Raw genomic sequence first — 17,962 nt, forward strand, 5'->3', positions numbered from 1 at the left:
TACATAAGAAGCGGCAAATGAAAGGAATGAAACGCCCAAGAATCCGACTCCGACCAAACCAAACAACACGCAAGAAAAATGGTAGCTCGCAAGTTCCTTGTTCACCATGATGGCTCTGACTTCGACGTCGACTACGATACTGACGATGGCTTCGAAGTCTCTGTCTTACAATTCTCTCATTCTCTGTATCCTTTTTCTCCCTCTCTCTGAAACTCACTTTGTTCTGTTTTTTTTTTGTAGGTTTTCAAATTCCAGATTTTCTCTCTTACCTCAATACCACCAGACGAACAAAAGGTTTAACATTTTATTTTTAGTTGAAACTTCCCTTTTCTCATCTCTCATCGTGGTTTTGTTCTTCATTGATGATCATGACAATTGTTTCTGAATCCCGAAAAGATCTATGGAGGCGAGAATTTGCTCATAATTGGAGATTCCGATCTCAATTCAGTTACTGATAAGCTTCGAGTAGTATCGATGACTGAAGGGGAAGAAAGTTCATCGGCACCGGCTGTGACGGAGGTCAATTCATTAACGAAATCAGATGAGGAATTGGCTCGGATGTTGCAGGCAAGTACATTGTGATGGAGCTCTTAGAATAAGATAGAATCATTGAGGAAAGGGTGTTTGGTTATAGGTCAATTTGATGATTTTGGATTTTTCTTGTTGTTAGGCGGAGGAGGAGGCCCTCTTTTACCAGCAATTTCGTGCCGGCAATAGTGGGAAAGAGTTCGAGGAGAGGATTCGGCCTCACGTGACGCAAGTTCTTATGGTAATCTTGATTTCATGGTGCATATGAATTTGATTCTTATTTTTTTATGTTATATTTTTTTCCTGAGAATTTAACGGCCTTTATGTGGCCATGTGGGTATGATTGATGTAGTATGAAGATCCAATTCGTCAGGAGGCGGCTCGTAAGAGTGTTCCAATTGATGAACTCGAGGAGAAAGCATTGCTTTCCTTAGCGAAGGTAGTGCGCACTGATTGCTTCGCTGTGATAATTTCTGAATTCTCCTAGTTGCTTTGGTTATGCGGTAGAGAACCATATCAAACACACATATTTGAAATAAAATTCTATTTTGATATAATAAATGTCTTGAAGTAGACATGATGTAATGTGATAAATAAACTGATTAATTCAATGAAGAAGAAGCAACATGAAATAAGAGAAGTGTTTGCCAAATATAGATCTTAAATTTTGATCATGATGTAATGTGATAAATAGACTGAGCACTTCGATGAAGAAGAAGCGACATGACATAAGAGAAATGTTAGCCAAATATAGATCCTATGAGATAAACAGTTTGGAGGTATTATAACCTCTACAGATGTTAGGGGAAACCTTTCTTTCTTTCTTTCCTTTTTTTGGGGGACGGGGGGAGGGGGGTGAATTTGACCATTAAAAGGAGTACTGAAGTTGGACTGTTGTATTGTTTCATGTAAAATTTGGTTTCCTATGAATGGTGCTATCCAATAAGTCCAATATATGGTTAGTCAGAACTAGGAGTATACAATTATGATTGAAAGCTTTACATGGACACAGAACCCATTTTGGATTGTCCCTGCAACTCCAGCTAAATTCTTTTTGTGCCGCAGAGAGCAATTTGGGAAGATGAGGATTTCTAGAATTCACTAGGTGACTGTGCCAAGAATATTTGTTTAGGCTAGGTTTGTAAAATTTATCAGTTCAATTTCATGTTATTGGTAAGGACTCAGGAAGCATAACAGCATGCCATGGGACATCATTGTTCCCCATAAAAAACTGGAAAAAAATTATTAATTTTTATGAGATTTAGTCCTAAATCACTGGAATGGCTTAAATTGTCCCCCAATAATGTTGAGGCCTTTAGCATATTGGTCAAGTATGTAACAATTGGTATTAGAGCCTACCCCATGTCCTAGGTTTGAATCATAGAAAAGGCTACTTGGGAGAAGGGCCACCTGGAACAGAGTGAGAGCTGCAAGAGGGAAAGAACTACCTGCCTCCAAAGTGAGAACCACCAAGATTTCGGTTCTGGAAGCATGATGGTATGTTATGATCCTAAAGGTTAAACAGCTCAGCCTGACACCTTCCAACAGTCTTAAAGGCTTTTGATGTATTGGTCAAGTACATAATATAACTCTACCAATGTGAGCTTGTCTTACACCACTGGTCCCAAGCCCAAATAAAGGAGGGAGTTGCATCAGGTTGGCAGCTGGCATTAAAACCTTTTCCACACTCTTATGATCAAGTGCATAATGGAATCGTGGACAATAGTAGCCCACTTTCTTAAAATTTTTACAAGATATGGTAAAACATGGTAGGAATTCCTCTTTTTGCACATCCTTTCTTATTTTTTAGGCTTTTAGTTTATCTCTTTATTTTCTGGCCACAAGATGCCTGTGCCTCGTTAGTTTGGTCATTAGAATATGGTTCTATGCTATGATATTCCTTCATCTTTGTTTCTTGTGACATTTCCTTAGGGATGAATTTGGATTGTGGAGGTAGAAATGGAATTTAATTCCTCTTAATATGTTGGCTTATATTCTATCGTGTTTACTGGGCCTGCTATTTTATTATTTTACTAGTTAATTATGTTTTCGTTAGTGGACTGTTAGGGTGTCTTGTTATTGAGGTCTGTAGAGATAGCTGATAGACTATTAGTATGTGTGGGGTTCCAGCCCCACACTTTATATTTGCTGTTTATTTATTTACTTTTCAGTTATGGTAGTTGGGCCGGTTGGGCCTTGTTTGTTTTCTTTTATTTTTAAGTAAGGGTATTAAAGTAACTACAGTCATTGTAAACATCACAATTTAAATAAGATTTAGTGGGCAACTAGAAAATTAATTCAGCTGAACCCTTTCTTCTCTCTTTCTTCTTCTCTTCTCTCTCTTCTTCTATTCGTGACCTTTCTTTTTTCACTTTTCTACTAAATTGAACCAGAAAACAACTATTTTCTGATTTTATTGTATTCAAGTTGGTATCAGAGCCAAAACTTGGACAGTTTAGGGCTCTCATGTGAGCCTAATCCAGTTGGCAACATGAGAACTTACTGAATCTGAAGCTTTGCATCATCGCCTGATTCTTGGAGGATCACTGGAGTCTTGAGTTGTGCCCAAGGGATTGCATGACCTTTGAAGAGTGCCCAGTGACCAGGAAGGATCAGAGAAGTTAGGTAAGTCAAAGATTAGGGCTTAAACTGGAGATTGAAGGTGGCGATCAACCTTTTTTTTGCAAAAGAACTCATCTTTATTAAGACCGACCTTTAAAAAGAACAGTTTAAACCTCTTTGGAAGCTGTGGTTATCAGATTTCTGTCTCCCTTGCTTGTTTCTTTAGGGTTTTTTGACAGATCTCTGTTATCCTTGTTATTTTCTCTAGGTTTTTTGAAACCCCATGGTCAGTTCTTGCTCCCAGAATTATTCTGTGACTGTGGTTGATTCTTGGACAACTATAGTAATCTGAATTTGGTTTCTGGGTGATTATTCTCGACTGAGGAGTGTTTCTTGGAAGTGATTAGTAATCTGAAATTGGTTTCTGGGTGATTATTCTTGACTGAGAAGTGTTTCTTGGTGGTGATTCTCGCCTGTGACTGATTTCTAAATGAGAAGTCCTCACTGTGAGTGATTTCTGAATCAGCAGAGTCCTTTTTGCATAAAAGGAAGTTTCTTTTGCATAAAAGGAGTTCAAGCCCTTTTTGTTTGAAGTAGTGACTGTTAACATCTTCTTTAAAATGGAGAAGGTTGGAAGTGAATTAAAGACTCAAGGGGAAGGTTTGTTGGGGGCTGGAAGTTTGACTAAAAGTTCTTTTCAGATTAATACTGTTAGGTTTGATGGAACAAATTACTTGGAGTGGGCCCAATCAGCCGTGATGGCTATTGGAGGTAGAGGCAAATTAGGCTATGTGACTGGGGATATAAAGAAACCAGCCAAGGAAGACACATCACATGCCAAATGGGTTCAAGAGAACTATTTGGTGATGACATGGTTGTACAATTCAATGTAGTCCCACATTAGCTGAAATTATTTATGGGCTAAAACAGTTAAGGAAATTTGGGATAATATGAAAGAGACCTACTCCCAACCCCTTAATGTTGCTAGGGCTTATGAACTGAAGTGTGAAGTGAGTAATCTCAAGTAGGGGGAGAAGCCAGTCTCCGTTTACTTTGCCACTTTGAAATCTCTGTGGCATGAAATTGACCATTTGGAAACCATTGAATGGGAGAGTCAAAGAGATGCAACTACTTATAGCAAGCTGATTGAAACAAACAGAGTTTTTGAGTTCCTAGCAGGTCTGAATTAATATTTTGACAATGTAAGACAACTACTTACCAGGGAGAGTGTGACATTGTCTCAGGCCTCTTCACTAGTGCGCAGTGAAGAGAGTAGGAGAAAGGTGATGTTACAGTTCCAGCCCATGGAATCAACCCTAGTAGCAACAAAACAAAAATTTGGGAGAGAGAAGGAAAAGGAAATGAAGCTGGAAATAAAGAAGGAAGATAAAAAGGAGATATTTTGTGATCATTGTAAGAAGCTGAAACATACTAGGGACACTTGTTGGAAGTCGCACCCTCATCTTGTTCCAACTAGACTAAAAAGTAAGAGGGGAAATGCTAATGTGGTAGCCACCACTGACAATGCATCGTCTTTCAATACAAGAACCACATCTCTAGATGCCTTACCTGCTGTCCGGGCTGCTTTGACACAATTAGAGAATGAAACTGGTATTTTTGGGTCTTCATCTCAGCCTTCAACTGCTACTCCTACCAATCCTACTTCAGCCTTTGCTTCCTCGGGTACAAGAGCTACAACATATCATACTTCAGCCCCAGGTAACACTAGACCCTTCTGGGTAATAGATTCAGGTGCTTCTGACCATATGACTAGTTTGTCCACATTTTTTACCACCTATTGTTTATCCTTTGGCAGAGACAAAGTATCTATTGTTGATGGCTTTCTTGTACCTATTTCTGGCAAGGGAGACATCAGACTGTCTGATGCCATCTCCTTGCCCTTAGTTTTGCATGTCCCTAAGGTTAGTGCTAGCTTGCTTTCAGTTAGTAGTATTACTAAGAATCAAAACTATTCAGTGACCTTTTTTCCTGACCGTTGTGTTTTTTAGGATCTGGAAACAAGGAAGGTGATTGGGATTGGCTGTGAGACGAATGGAGTCTACCTGCTTGAGCATCCATAGGGGAAGGAGAGTGAAGTTGGGAGATTGTTTGTTTTTCAGTCTTTGGGTCATATTATGCTTTGGCATAACATATTAAGTCATTTGTCTTTTGGGTTTTTGAAGAGTCTATTTCCAAATTTGTTTGAGTCAGTCCAAGTGTCTAGTTTGAGGTGTGAAAGCTGTGAACTTGCAAAACATTATAGATCAACTTATTCTTTGAGCAATAAAAGAAGCAATATTCCTTTTGAAATTGTGCATACAGATGTTTTGGGGCCATATCATATTCCTGCTATGGGGGGTTACAGATACTTATTGTTATTTGTTGATGATTATACCCATTTCTCGTGGGTTTACCTTATGCACTCTCGAGATGAGGTCCATTTTCTGACCTAAGCTTTCCATCAGATGGTACTGACCCAATTTGAAATCAAGATCAAAACTCTCAGATTTGGTAATGCCGAGGAATACTTTGCAAAACCCTTGGCATCATATCTCCTAGATCATGGAGTTATTCATCAGAGCACTTGTCCTCGTACACCTCAACAGAATGGGGTTGCTGAGAGAAAAAACAAACATATTTTGGAAGTAGCCAGAAGCATCATGCTCAACTCTAATGTTCCTGTATGCTTCTGGGGGGATGCAATCCGTATTGTTGTTTACCTTATTAATCGAATTCCTTCATGGGTTCTAGACATGAAAACACCATTCAACCTCCAGAAAATGACTTATTCACTATTCCCCTTAAAACTTTTAGGTTTATTTTTTTTGTTCAAATCCTTGGACCTCACCGCTCCAAATTTGATCCCAAAGTTGCTAAATGTATTTTCCTTGGGTATGCACAAAATCAAAAGGGGTATTGCTGTTATGAGCCTGTTTCGAGGAGGCGTTTTGTGTCCATGGATGTCACCTTTTTTGAGGATATGCCCTACTATCATAGGGTTTCTCCTTAGGGGGAGAGTTGTGAGGAAGGGATTTCAGCCCCAGAAGTTCCATTACCTATCCCAGTTATTGAGGGGGAGTGCCGTGAAGAGGGTTGTCAGAAGTTCCATTACCTATCCCAGAAGTTCCATTACCTAACACTATTGAGCTTCAGCCTCCTCCTTCAGATGACCTTGATCTCCCAATTGCAATTCGTAAAGGGAAGTGCTGTTGTACTTCATCTATTGCTCATTGTATCTTCCAATTTCTCTCTTATGATCATCTCTCAGAATCCTACAAATCCTTCCTGGCATCTATTGCTACCATTCCTATACCCGGAATAGTGCAAGAAGTTCTTTTGATACCTGAGTGGAAGGAAGCGATGAAAGTAGAGATGGATGCACTTGTTAAGAACAATACATGGGAACTAGTTGACCATCTTGAGAGGAAGAAACCTGTTGGATGCAGATGGATGTTTACAGTGAAATATAATGCTGATGGTTCTGTAGAGAGATATAAGGCCAGATTGGTTGCAAAGGGATTCACACAAACTTATGGCATAGACTATATGGAAACCTTTGCACCTGTTGCCAAGATGAACACTATCAGAGTCCTACTTTCTATGGCTTTAAACTTCTCTTGGCCACTGCTTCAGATGGACATCAAGAATGCTTTTCTAAATGGAGGTTTGCAGGAAGAGGTGTACATGGAGTTACCCCCCGGTTTTTACAATATAGAAGCAGAAAAGAAAGTTTGTCGACTAAAGAAGGCTTTGTATGGGCTGGAACAATCTCCAAGAGCTTGGTTTGATAGGTTTAGACTGACCTTGGAAAAGTTTGGTTACATGCAAGCTCAGTCAGATCACATTCTCTTTTTTAAGAAGACAGACTCCTCCTTGACCTTACTTGCTGTCTATGTGGACGACATTGTGGTGACGGGAAGTGATATTAGTGAGATACTCTCTTAAGTAGAATCCTCACAAAGAATTTGAAGTGAAGGACTTGGGAGAACTGCACTATTTCCTGGGAATTGAGGTAGCTCGATCTAAGCATGACATTTTTATCTCTTAAAGAAAGTATGTCATTGATTTATTGGAAGAAACTGGAAAGTTAGGAGTAAAGCCTACTGACACACCCATTGAGTTGAACCATAATATAAGTGCAGAAGTTGGAGAACCTCTTGAGGACAGGACTATGTATCAAAGGTTGGTTGGGAAACTTCTTTACCTGTACCTAACACGACCAGACATTTCATATGCTGTCAGTATATGCATTCTCCTAGGACCACTCACCTTCTTGCGGTGGAAAGGATACTTGTTTACTTGAAGTGATGCCCAGGGAGAGGCATACTTTTCAAGAATAGTGGTCACATGAAGATAGAGGTATATACAGATGCTGATTGGGCTGGATCCATTGATGACAGAAGATCTACCTCTGGGTATTGTGCATTTGTAGGGGGGAACCTTGTTTCTTGGAGAAGCAAGAAACAAAATGCTGTTGCTCGCTCCAGTGCAGAAGCTGAATTCAGGTCTATGGCCAATGGTGTTGCAGAAGTGTTATGGCTGAAATCCTTGCTTGATGAACTAGGAATTGACTATGAGAAACCTCTGATGCTGTATTGTGATAATCAAGCAGCAATTAACATTGCCCACAACCCAATGCAACATTACGGGACTAAACATATCGAGGTGGACAGACATTTTATCCGAGAGAGAGTTGCATCTCAAGTGTGTCTTCCCTATGATACCTCTGACATGTAGCTGGCAGATCTCTTTACTAAAGCAGTCACAAAAATCAGGTTGGAGACAGATTTACGCAAGTTGGGTATGACAAATATCTATTCCCAACCTGAGGGGGGAGTGTAGAGATAGCTGATAGACTATTAGTGTGTGTGGGGTTCCAGCCCGACACTTTATATTTTCTGTTTATTTATTTACTTTTCAGTTATGGTAGTTGGGCCGGTTGGGCCTTGTTTGTTTTCTTTTATTTTTAAGTAAGGGTATTAAAGTAACTACAGTCATTGTAAAGATCACAATATAAATAAGATTTAGTGGGCGGCTAGAAAATTAATTCAGCCGAACCCTTTCTTCTCTCTTTCTTCTTCTCTTCTCTCTCTTCTTCTATTCATGACCTTTCTTTCTTCACTTTTCCACTGAATTGAACCAGAAAGCAACTATTTTCTGATTTAATCTTATTCAAGTAGGCCCATAGGCATCCTTCATTATTGTTTTTTTGCAGTCTCCCAACTAAGGGTAATGTAATTTTATTTTTTATTATTTAGTTAATACAAAAGTGTCGTGCATAGAAGATCACTGACAGCATCCATTAGAAGAAGCGATCATATTTTTTTTTATTGATAAGTAAAAGATCATTAAATTTCATGGAAATTCATCATGATAGGCATTGTTACAAGCATCCCAAAGGGAGGCATTAGATGCAGCCTCACTGTTAGATCAGAGCTAGTACAGAATTACAATTTACAATTGTGCCCAATACAACTGATCCCTAATTACCCCTTGCTTAGCTAATGAATCAACCAGTGCATTAGCCTCCCTTCCCACCCACTGTATACTTAGACTCATCTGCTGTGTTAACCACTAAAACTTCTTCATTTCATTTCTATAACACCAAATCACCGAGTTTGGATCTCTTATCCAAACTTCCACCACCTTGGAGTCTCCTTCAATTACCAAGTTCTCCAAGTTCAAGTCTTTTGCAATCTGAACACCTTCTAAGACTGCAAACAGTTCAGGCTTTAAAGAGTCTTCAATCCCCCCAGTCTTGAGTAAAGTGCTAGTATGAACCCTTCTTTATTTCTTACGACTCCTCCAATTCCCGAAGGACCTTGGTTGCCTTGATTGCTGCCATCAAAGTTTAATTCCAGAAAACCTTCAAGAGGAGGTGTCCACACCAACCTTGTTTTAATCTTCTACACTGAACTAGATGCCACTGAAACCCAATTCCTCCAAATATCATCAAAGGAGAACTATATAAATAAATCCAGAGTTAGTAGACAGTGTGTTACCTTGGTCATTACACGGTCCAAAATCTGTTGTTTGCTTCTTTCCTTCTCTTGAAAGATTCTTGCATTTCGTTCTTCCCATAGGGTCCAAATTGTGAAGAGTCCCAATGATGTATCATATTCTTTAGTCCCTATTGTATTGTATTTTCCTTTTTGTTATTTTCTTCTTTAGTCATGTAAAGACTTCTCTGTAAATATCTTATATTTTATATATATATATATATATATATATATATATATATATATATATATATACATATTTCCTAGCTCTTGGGGTGGGGTTGATTGATTCAGTTTTTCACCCCATAAGCCACTTTCCAACAAAAAACCATAATTTTGGGGGGAACCGACTGACACCAAACTTCCTTAATAAGGAAAGAATGAAAGGGTAGGGGACTGGAAAAGAGGCACAAGAAAATAAACCTTTAGAACTTGGACACTAAACTCTTATCTGGTTTAGAAGGCTCTAGGCAGACTTTATCAAGAAGGAAAAGCTCTGACAAGAAAATGATATCTTCATCCCTCAATCCCCTTCGAAACCCAAAATCCCAATAATGATCCAAAGGCAAAATAGGAGGTGTTAAAAACTTTGAGATCATCTCATTTTTATATACGGAAAAGGAATGCAAAGAAGAAAATAAGTCCCTTAAAAGGCCGGTCACCAACCCACAAGTCTTCCCAAAACCGGATTTGAGTCCTTGAACAAGCATCATACCTGACAATCCTGAGGAATTGATGGCGAAAGCTATGGATTGCTTTCCAAGGTGCTTCCAAAGTAGTCCAATTTGTACATCAGCATCCAAGCCATTCTCCAACTTAATATGAATACTATCCACCACCTTGTGCCACAAATTCTCCCTCTCTAAAGGCCATCTCCATGACCACTTCCCCAAAAGAGCCATATTCTTCTTTCTCACATTCCCAATACCTAAACCACTGGCTTTCATACTTCTACATACAATCTCCCATTTGATTAGGTGGTTTCTTCTAGCCTCACCTGGTTCCCAAAGGAAGTTCCTCATGATTTTCTCTAATTTCTTTTCTTCCCTTGGCGGAATTCTAAAGACAGAGAGGAAGTAAATTGGTAGGTTATCCAAGACCAGTCTTATTAGAGTAATCCTACCTCCTAAGGAAATTTAGTTTCTCCTCCAAGCAGCCAGTCTCCTTTCACATCTCTCTAAAATTGGGTTCTAGAATCTGCTCTCCTTAGAGTTGGCTCCTAAATGAAGACCCAAGTAGGTTAAAGGCCAAGGGGTGATAGGACACTCTAAGCACTCTGCTAGCACACTTAAGGCATTCCCCTCCAAATTATTCCCTGCTAGGCAACTCTTGTCTAAATTTATTTTCAAATTTGAGATCCTTTCAAATTTCTTGATAAGTTCTTTTAAATTCCTCATCTTCTTAGTATCTCCCCCTTCACAAAAAAATTATGATATCATCTGCAAACTGAAGGTCCGTAATTAGAACATTATTTCCTCCAACTCTCCAACCCCTAATCTCATCTTCCTTATCAGCCTTAGAGAGGAGTCTACTAAAAAAATCTGCTAGTAAGGTAAAAAGAAAAGGTGAGAGAGGATCACATTGCCTTAACCCTCTACAAGCTAGGAAGAAGTCTTTCACCACTTCATTAACAAGAATAGAATAGTGGGAAGACCGAATACAGCCAAACACCCAATTGCACCATTTCTCCCCAAAACCACGTTTTTGCATCACCTCTATTAAAAAGTTCCAGTCCACCAGATCATAAGCCTTTTCTAAGTTCAATTTGCAAACAAGTCCTTCTCTCCTGAGTTGAAGGGGGTAGAAAGGCTAGGGGTAGACCAAGAAGGAGATGGGTTGAAGCAGTAAGAAACAATTTGAGCGCTCACAATTTAACAATGATATGACATTAAACAACACAGAATAGCAAAACAGGATTCATGTAGTTGACCCCATATAGTTGGGATAAGGCTTGGATGATTGATGATGATGGTGATTTAGTTAATATAAAAGATAGTGATGAATCTCTACAGCCCTTTCGAGTAGTTTCTCTCCATTCATGTGTTCTTTTTTCTTCTTCTTTCTTCCTCCCCTCTACAGTAGCTTCTTCCGTCTTAAATTTCCATTAACAGCCATTATTTTTAAGCCTTTTTATTGCTGAAGTCAATCACCTCTTCCACATTCACTCAATTAGAACTCAAAATGACTAATCCCCAGTGATATTTTTTATTCCACATTTTTCCATTTCCTCAAAAATTCAAAATTGAAAGGTTCTATATTATCTAATTCCGCTCTACTTCAGAAATGGACCCAAATGGCAGTATCTGGGCCAGTGGGAACTGATGGAACTGGTTTATCAATTCCACCTCCCAATTCCATTTCCATAGCAATCTGGAAATAGACCAAAAAAAATCTTATTCTACTACTCCAAGTATGGGCCTTCTTATGAATCATAACTTAGCTGAAGGATTCATTTTGTTATACGAGTTACTGGATTTGTATATAGTAACAATTTTACCAATATTCAGCTCTGGAAAACCTCATGGAGATTACTTAGGTTGTTAGGGTAGTTCTGCAAGGTTCGACTCCTTTATCTTCCTTGGTTGCATTATTTCCAATACGCATCTCATTCTGCTACTCTTTTTGTGAATCTTCACAGAGTTCTTGTTTGTGTGGACTGTACCTTACATGTAATTATTCCGATTATGTTGATTCAATTATTAAAGGATGTATACCATCTTTTTGTCAAATTATGCCAATGAGCTTGAACCAGAAATTATGTAAAAAATGTTTTCTCTTTTGGAATTTATTTTTCTGACTTGTCTTTTTAAGTGAATTTTCTAAAATCTACTTTGATGTTTTTTAGGAGGGGAACTTTAAACCTTCCAAAATTGAACAAGATCATGCCTTCCTGCTGCAATTGCTGTTTTGGTTTAAACAATCTTTCAGGTGCTGTTCATTATTTGAGTCTTTTCCTATTACGAATTTTTTAGCTGGACTAAATATTATGTATTTGTCTTCCAATGAAAATGCATTTTTATTCTTCATGGATAATGTTATGCTTTTATTCTACTAGCATTCTTATGTGTTTTCCTTTTTTAATAATAAATTAAATCTTAAAAGAGAACTTTATCAATGAAAATAAGAATTTCTGATAAACACCTTGACAGAAGTTCAGCTACTCTCACACCTATACTATATATAACATTTAAAAAAGTGCATTTTATGTATCTTTAAAACCAATTTTCAGCATTGGCCATAAATTAGAACCAAAATATCTTTATATGTGTTTGCAGACCCCTACCATGTTCCAACCAAAACATATGTGTTTACAAACCCCCCATCCAAAATTGAAGCCTTTTGCTGGGAAGTCTTCCTTGGAAAGATTAATGCTTGTGATATGCTCCAAAAAAGAAGGCCCAATAATCTCTCCCCTCATATTTGCATTGGGCAATATGGGCGGAAAGAAATGAAAGGATAATCAATGAAAGCTGCAGATCCAAGGAAGGCATTGTGGATAGCATAAAAGTTAAGGTTGCTCATTGGGTAATGTTAGAGCTAGCCAAATAAGGGTAGATTAATCATTTTATTTCTGTTAAGTTATGTGCTTATGTGGCAGTTTTAATAGAGACTTCCTGTCCCATACTTAAGTGGGGTCAGTTTAGTCTTTGTACTACTAATTAGAGGCTAATCCATATTAGGGTTGACTGATAGGGTTTAGGCTATCAGATTCGACTGTTCTCTTCTTCTTCTTCTTCTTTTTCTGGTTCGAACTACTGTAGCTACAGGACAAACATGGTATCAGAGCTGGACGTTGCTCTCTAAATCTCCTCCCCTGCTCCTCTTTGTTCGTGACCTCATATTTTTTTTCTTTCTTCTTTCTGGGCTAAAAATGGAGAACATAGATTCGACCTAGGCCTGAGAATACTTCAGTCCTTCTTCCTCTGCGCAGAACTTGACTGTTTTTCAAGAAAAAAAAAACAACTTCAGAAGTGGATGGTTGACTGGAGCTCTCCATCGGAGGTTGGTTACCTTTTTTTTTTTGTGCTGTTGGTATTTCTGGTTGAAAGCCTTCAAAATCTGCTTGGACTGATCAGAACCTAGAGAACTAGGTTGTTTGTAGCCTTGGTTCTTGGAAAAAGGTCCAAGAACAGGTTATGTTTACAGTGGCCGAGTGGTGTAAGGGTATGTTTGACCCTTTTATGTGGGTTTGTAGTTGTTTTGAAGCCTTTGTTGGTCACAAGTGACCTGAATTGAATGACAGGTTACTGCAGTGGCAGTAGTTGATGTTTTCTTTGGACTTGTAGTGCCCTCTGAAAAGGTCAGACAGATCTATACCATGTGTGACAACTATGGTTGTGTGATGGTGCTTGTGATGCTCAATCTCTATTGAGCAGCTTCAAGAAGGCTTGTATGTGGTCAGTGAGTTGCTGCATTAATGTTAGTGATTCATGGTTTTGTGAAATCAGTAGTGGTGTGAACAAGGGCAAAAGTGTGTACCTATCAACTGTGTTTGGAGACTGATTGATTGTGACTGGTTGCGAGCCTATCATCTATGTTTGGGGACTGCTGTAGTGTCTGGAACATCAAACTCCTGACAGCAGTACTTAGTTGGCGACTGGGAATTCAGATTAGAGGTAGCATTGGAAGAGCATCATGGCAGCAACTGGAGATGGTTGTAGTGATAAGAAACCTAGTGTGGTGATTCCTCTGACCATTTGGGTGTGCAGATGACTTCAGTTAAACTTAATGGTGAGAACTATGTACCATGGCCCAAGTCAGTGGAAGTTTTTCTCAAGGCAAAGAGGAAAGTGAAGCATGTGAAGGAAGATAAACCACCAGCTGACTCTTCAAGGTTTGATGACTGGGAACGGGAAGATGCCCAAATCATGACATGGTTATGGAATAGTATGGAACCCAAAATAAGTGCCAACTTTATGTTCTTAGATATAGCTAAGGACATATGGGAACATGCCAATAAGCTTTATTTTGGGCAGGATAATACTACAAGGGTATATCAGCTCTATCAGGAGTATTTCGATCTGCAGCAAGGGAATAAAACCCTAGAAGAGTACTATGCCAGTATGAAGAACCTCAGAAATGAACTCAATGTCTATCATCCCCTCACTCCAAATGTTAAGGTTCAGCAACAACAGAGGGAACGACTAGATGTAACTAGGTTCTTAGTGGGGTTGAAGTCAGAATATGAACCAGTTAGGGCCCAAATATTGGGAGGCTCTACTCTTTCTACACTTGAGGAAGTTTTTGCACAGCTTCGTAGGATTTCTTTGGGACTTACAGAGAATCCCCCACAGTCTGACAGATCAACATTTGTGATAGCCTTAGGAGGTGGACGTGATCTTAGAGGGGGAGGACATGCCTTCCGAGGAGGTCGTGGTGGTGGTCATGACTCAGGGGGAGGCTGTGGTAAAGGAAAAAGTAACTCTACAAGGAAGTGTACCCATTGTGGCAGGGACGGACATTCGGTGAATTTTTGTTATGATCTCCATGGCCCTCCTTCTACATGGTCCAATCATGCAATAGCTGGTGGGGTTGATGTCAATGATAACCAACAGGCATATCTAACACCTTCCAGATCTACATCTGTTTTCGGGAAGAAGATGGTGAGTGTATCACGTGATGAGTATGAGAGGTTCCTCTAGGCTACTTCACAACATACTATAGCCACCCTTGCCCACTCAGGTATAGTTTGTCTAGCATCCAAACCCTCTCCCTGGATTATTGACTATGGAGCCTTTGATCACATGACTGGGACTCCAGGTGTGCTCTCTTCTTTCTCTGAAACTTCCACATCTCAAATTGTTACCCTTGCCAATGGTTCCTCTTCTCTCATCTGTGGTGTTGGTAATGTTGACACGGCTTCTCTTTCTTTATCATCTGTTCTAAATGTCCCTAAGTTTCCATTCAATCTTATGTTTGTTAGTAAATTAACCAAGACTCTTAATTGCTCTATTACATTTTTCCCTTCCTTTTGTGTTTTTCAAGATCTCAAGACGGGGAAGAAGATTGGTGGGGGCATGAGGCTGGTGGATTGAATTACCTTGATGGTGGTGGATCGTCAGTTGCACTTCAGACTTCACTCACTCCTCTATAGTGGCATTGTCGAATAGGACATCCATCTCTCAAGGCACTCAAGATACTGGTTCTGTCTTTGAGTCATTTGTTGTCTTTATAATGTGAATCGTGTTAGTATGGGAAACATCGTCGGGTTCCCTTTAGTCCTGGAGTTGATAGTCGTATGTTGAGTCCTTTTGCTTTGGTTCATTCAGATGTTTGGGGTCCGATTAAAATAGAGTCTTATAATGGTTACAAGTATTTTGTCACTTTTATTGATGATTGTTCAAGGATGACATGGAAGAGTAAGAAGTAGACGGTTGTGGCAAGGAGTAGTGTTAAAGCCGAATGCAGAGCCATGACACACACTACATGTGAATTAGTATGGCTGAGGAATCTCCTACAAGAAATTGGGTTCTCCATAGATAGACCTATGAAATTGTACTGTGGCAATCAAGCTGCACTCCACATCTCATCTAACCCTGTTTTTCATGAGAGAACAAAGCACATAGAAATTGATTGCCACTTTGTGAGGGAGAAGGTCCTTACTGGAGAGATAAGCATAGAACATGTGGGCTCGGTGATCAATGGGCAGATTTGTTTACAAAAGGCTTAAGCTCAGGGAGAGTGAACTATATATGTAACAAGCTGGGATTATATGACATATATTCTCTAGCTTGATGGGGAGTGTTAGAGCTAGCTGAATAAGGGTAGATTAGTCATTTTATTTCTGTTAAGTTATGTGCTTATGTGACAGTTTTAATAGAGACTTCCTGTCCCATACTTAAGTGGGGGCAGTTTAGTCTTTGTACTACTAATTAGAGGCTAATCCATATTAGGGTCGACTGATAGGGTTTAGGCTATCAGATTCGACTGTTTTCTTCTTCTTCTTCTTCTTATTTTGCTCTTCTCCTGGTTCGAACTACTATAGCTACAGGACAAACAGGTAAAAACAGTGGAATCTTTTCCAATTGGTCTCATTAAATGGTATTTTAAGAAATTGGAAAGAAGTAGCATACTCCGCCATGGTGAAAAACAAAATTTCTATAGAATGGAAATCTCCTCCAAATAATAGAATGAAGCTAAACTTTGATGGGGGCTCTTCGGGTAACCTGGGAATATCAGGGGTTGGAGGTGTTTTCAGGGATGCAAGGGGTGTAGTGGTAACCATATGTTACTGAAATGATCCATTTCAGCAAATCAAGAGTGAATAGTTTCTATAATCTTCTTGAGTAACTCATCAACTGAACAACATTGCACCTGAAATATTCTCTGATTCCTCTCCTTCCAGATGTGCCAAGTGGCTGCTGCAGGTACAGTACTCCATAATTTCCTTCGTTTCCCACTTAGTGAGAGTATATCTAGTGAGACATATGTCTAACACCACAGACCACATCAGAAATGCAACTTTGGAAGGGATTTGGTTAACCAGACTTCCTTGTGAGGGAAAACTGCATTTTGGTTGCTGGTCAAGTGCTTGTAATTAATAACTAATACCAATTTTATTCTTTTACTCATAATTAATAAATCTTATCAGTTACAACAAAAAAAAGAATGATCAAATCAGGGACATGAGAACACTTAATTATCGTTAAAGATACATTTTTCTAAATGATATAGGGCCCGTTTGGCATGTCTTTTTGGGAAGATCTTCTGGTAGCTCTGACATGCAAAAGGCGCATTGAGCTTTTGCATGAAAATCTGAGCAGCCCGAAGCACGTTTGGCAGACACACGTCTTTCCGTGTGTCTTTCCATGTCTTTCTACATGAGAATAAAACGTGAAAGACGCGGAAAGCTTCATTTGAAGCTTCCCGAAATCAGCCCAAAATGGGCTTCTCGCATCTTTTCGGCACTCCGTCTTTTGGCGGCTAGATCTTCTGCGATCCAAACGGGAATAGACCGGAAATCGGTCTTCCCGGCTTGTAAACAGCCGAAAGACCGTGCGGAAAGACGTGCCAAATGGGCCTGTAGTTTTTCAATATTTTCTTTACATATTTGATTTTGTATTGTTTGTGTTCCTTAGACGTATAATATCTTGGATTACAGATTGCCGATACTGCCCATGGTTATGCTGTTTACTGGTGATTTAGTCCCTTTTATATTAATCAATTGTCTAGGTTCCAACTTCTAAAATAGTTGTCTATTGTGGCAGGTGGCATCTGATGTCAGTTCTATCCTATCTTGTTAGTGAACTGAATCTTGTCTCTCTATGTCCTTTTTTGCTATTATATTGCAGATGGGTTAATTCACCTTCTTGTGATGGTTGCGGTAGTGAAACAACAAGCCGAGGCATGGGTACCCCACTTCCTTTAGAGCTTCGATTTGGAGCATCTCGAGTTGAGATTTATGGGTATGATTAAATGACATGTTAATTTCATCCTTTTGATAGTCTTGTTGAAACATGTATTTCCTTCCTCTACTTGGGAATGATCAACTGCTTGCCTTCTTTGAGTTTCCTTGTTGTGTATCCTTGTTTTTTATGAGGCTGTCCATTTGATCATTTGCACAAATTGTTAGAAAAATGAAGGTTTTGTGTATGGTTTCTTTCACGCAATTGATAGATTTGACTATAGAAGGTTTGGGAAGGGTTATCTTGTGAAAAGAGGGGCTGTACAGATATAACACTATCATATGCATCTTTCTTTTTTTCCCATATCTCAGAGGGTCATTTCTGTAGTCATGCATGCAAACCTCTCCTTGATAAACATAAAACACTTTGGAGGTGGGGGTTGATCATTCTAGACATTCCTCTAAGTCTGATCCATTGTTTTCTCCTTTGAGCTTCATGGTTTCAGGTTGGATGCTCTGAACCTTGGAG

At 39.2% G+C, this 17,962-nt stretch overlaps 1 protein-coding gene across 7 annotated transcripts in view; it reads left to right on the top strand.

The window, feature by feature from the left end:
* Positions 1–17,962, top strand: part of PNG1 (peptide-N-glycanase 1) — a 71,349-nt gene continuing 53,387 nt past the window's right edge. For 6 of the 7 annotated variants that reach the window (XM_088954798.1, XM_088954793.1, XM_088954794.1 and 3 more), the window contains exons 1-7: positions 1–156; positions 241–294; positions 397–567; positions 671–769; positions 881–967; positions 11,935–12,017; positions 17,381–17,494. In XM_088954798.1, coding sequence (XP_088810924.1) covers positions 79–156; positions 241–294; positions 397–567; positions 671–769; positions 881–967; positions 11,935–12,017; positions 17,381–17,494 — 686 coding nt within the window. In that variant the 5' untranslated portion in view covers positions 1–78. The remainder of the gene's footprint in view (positions 157–240; positions 295–396; positions 568–670; positions 770–880; positions 968–11,934; positions 12,018–17,380; positions 17,495–17,962) is intronic. The other variant, XM_088954796.1, reaches the window with a different exon arrangement.

The sequence above is a fragment of the Nelumbo lutea genome, chromosome 7 (assembly GCF_056320005.1).
Source record: "Nelumbo lutea isolate HS-2025 chromosome 7, American lotus-T2T, whole genome shotgun sequence".
NCBI classification, from domain to species: Eukaryota; Viridiplantae; Streptophyta; class Magnoliopsida; order Proteales; family Nelumbonaceae; genus Nelumbo; species Nelumbo lutea.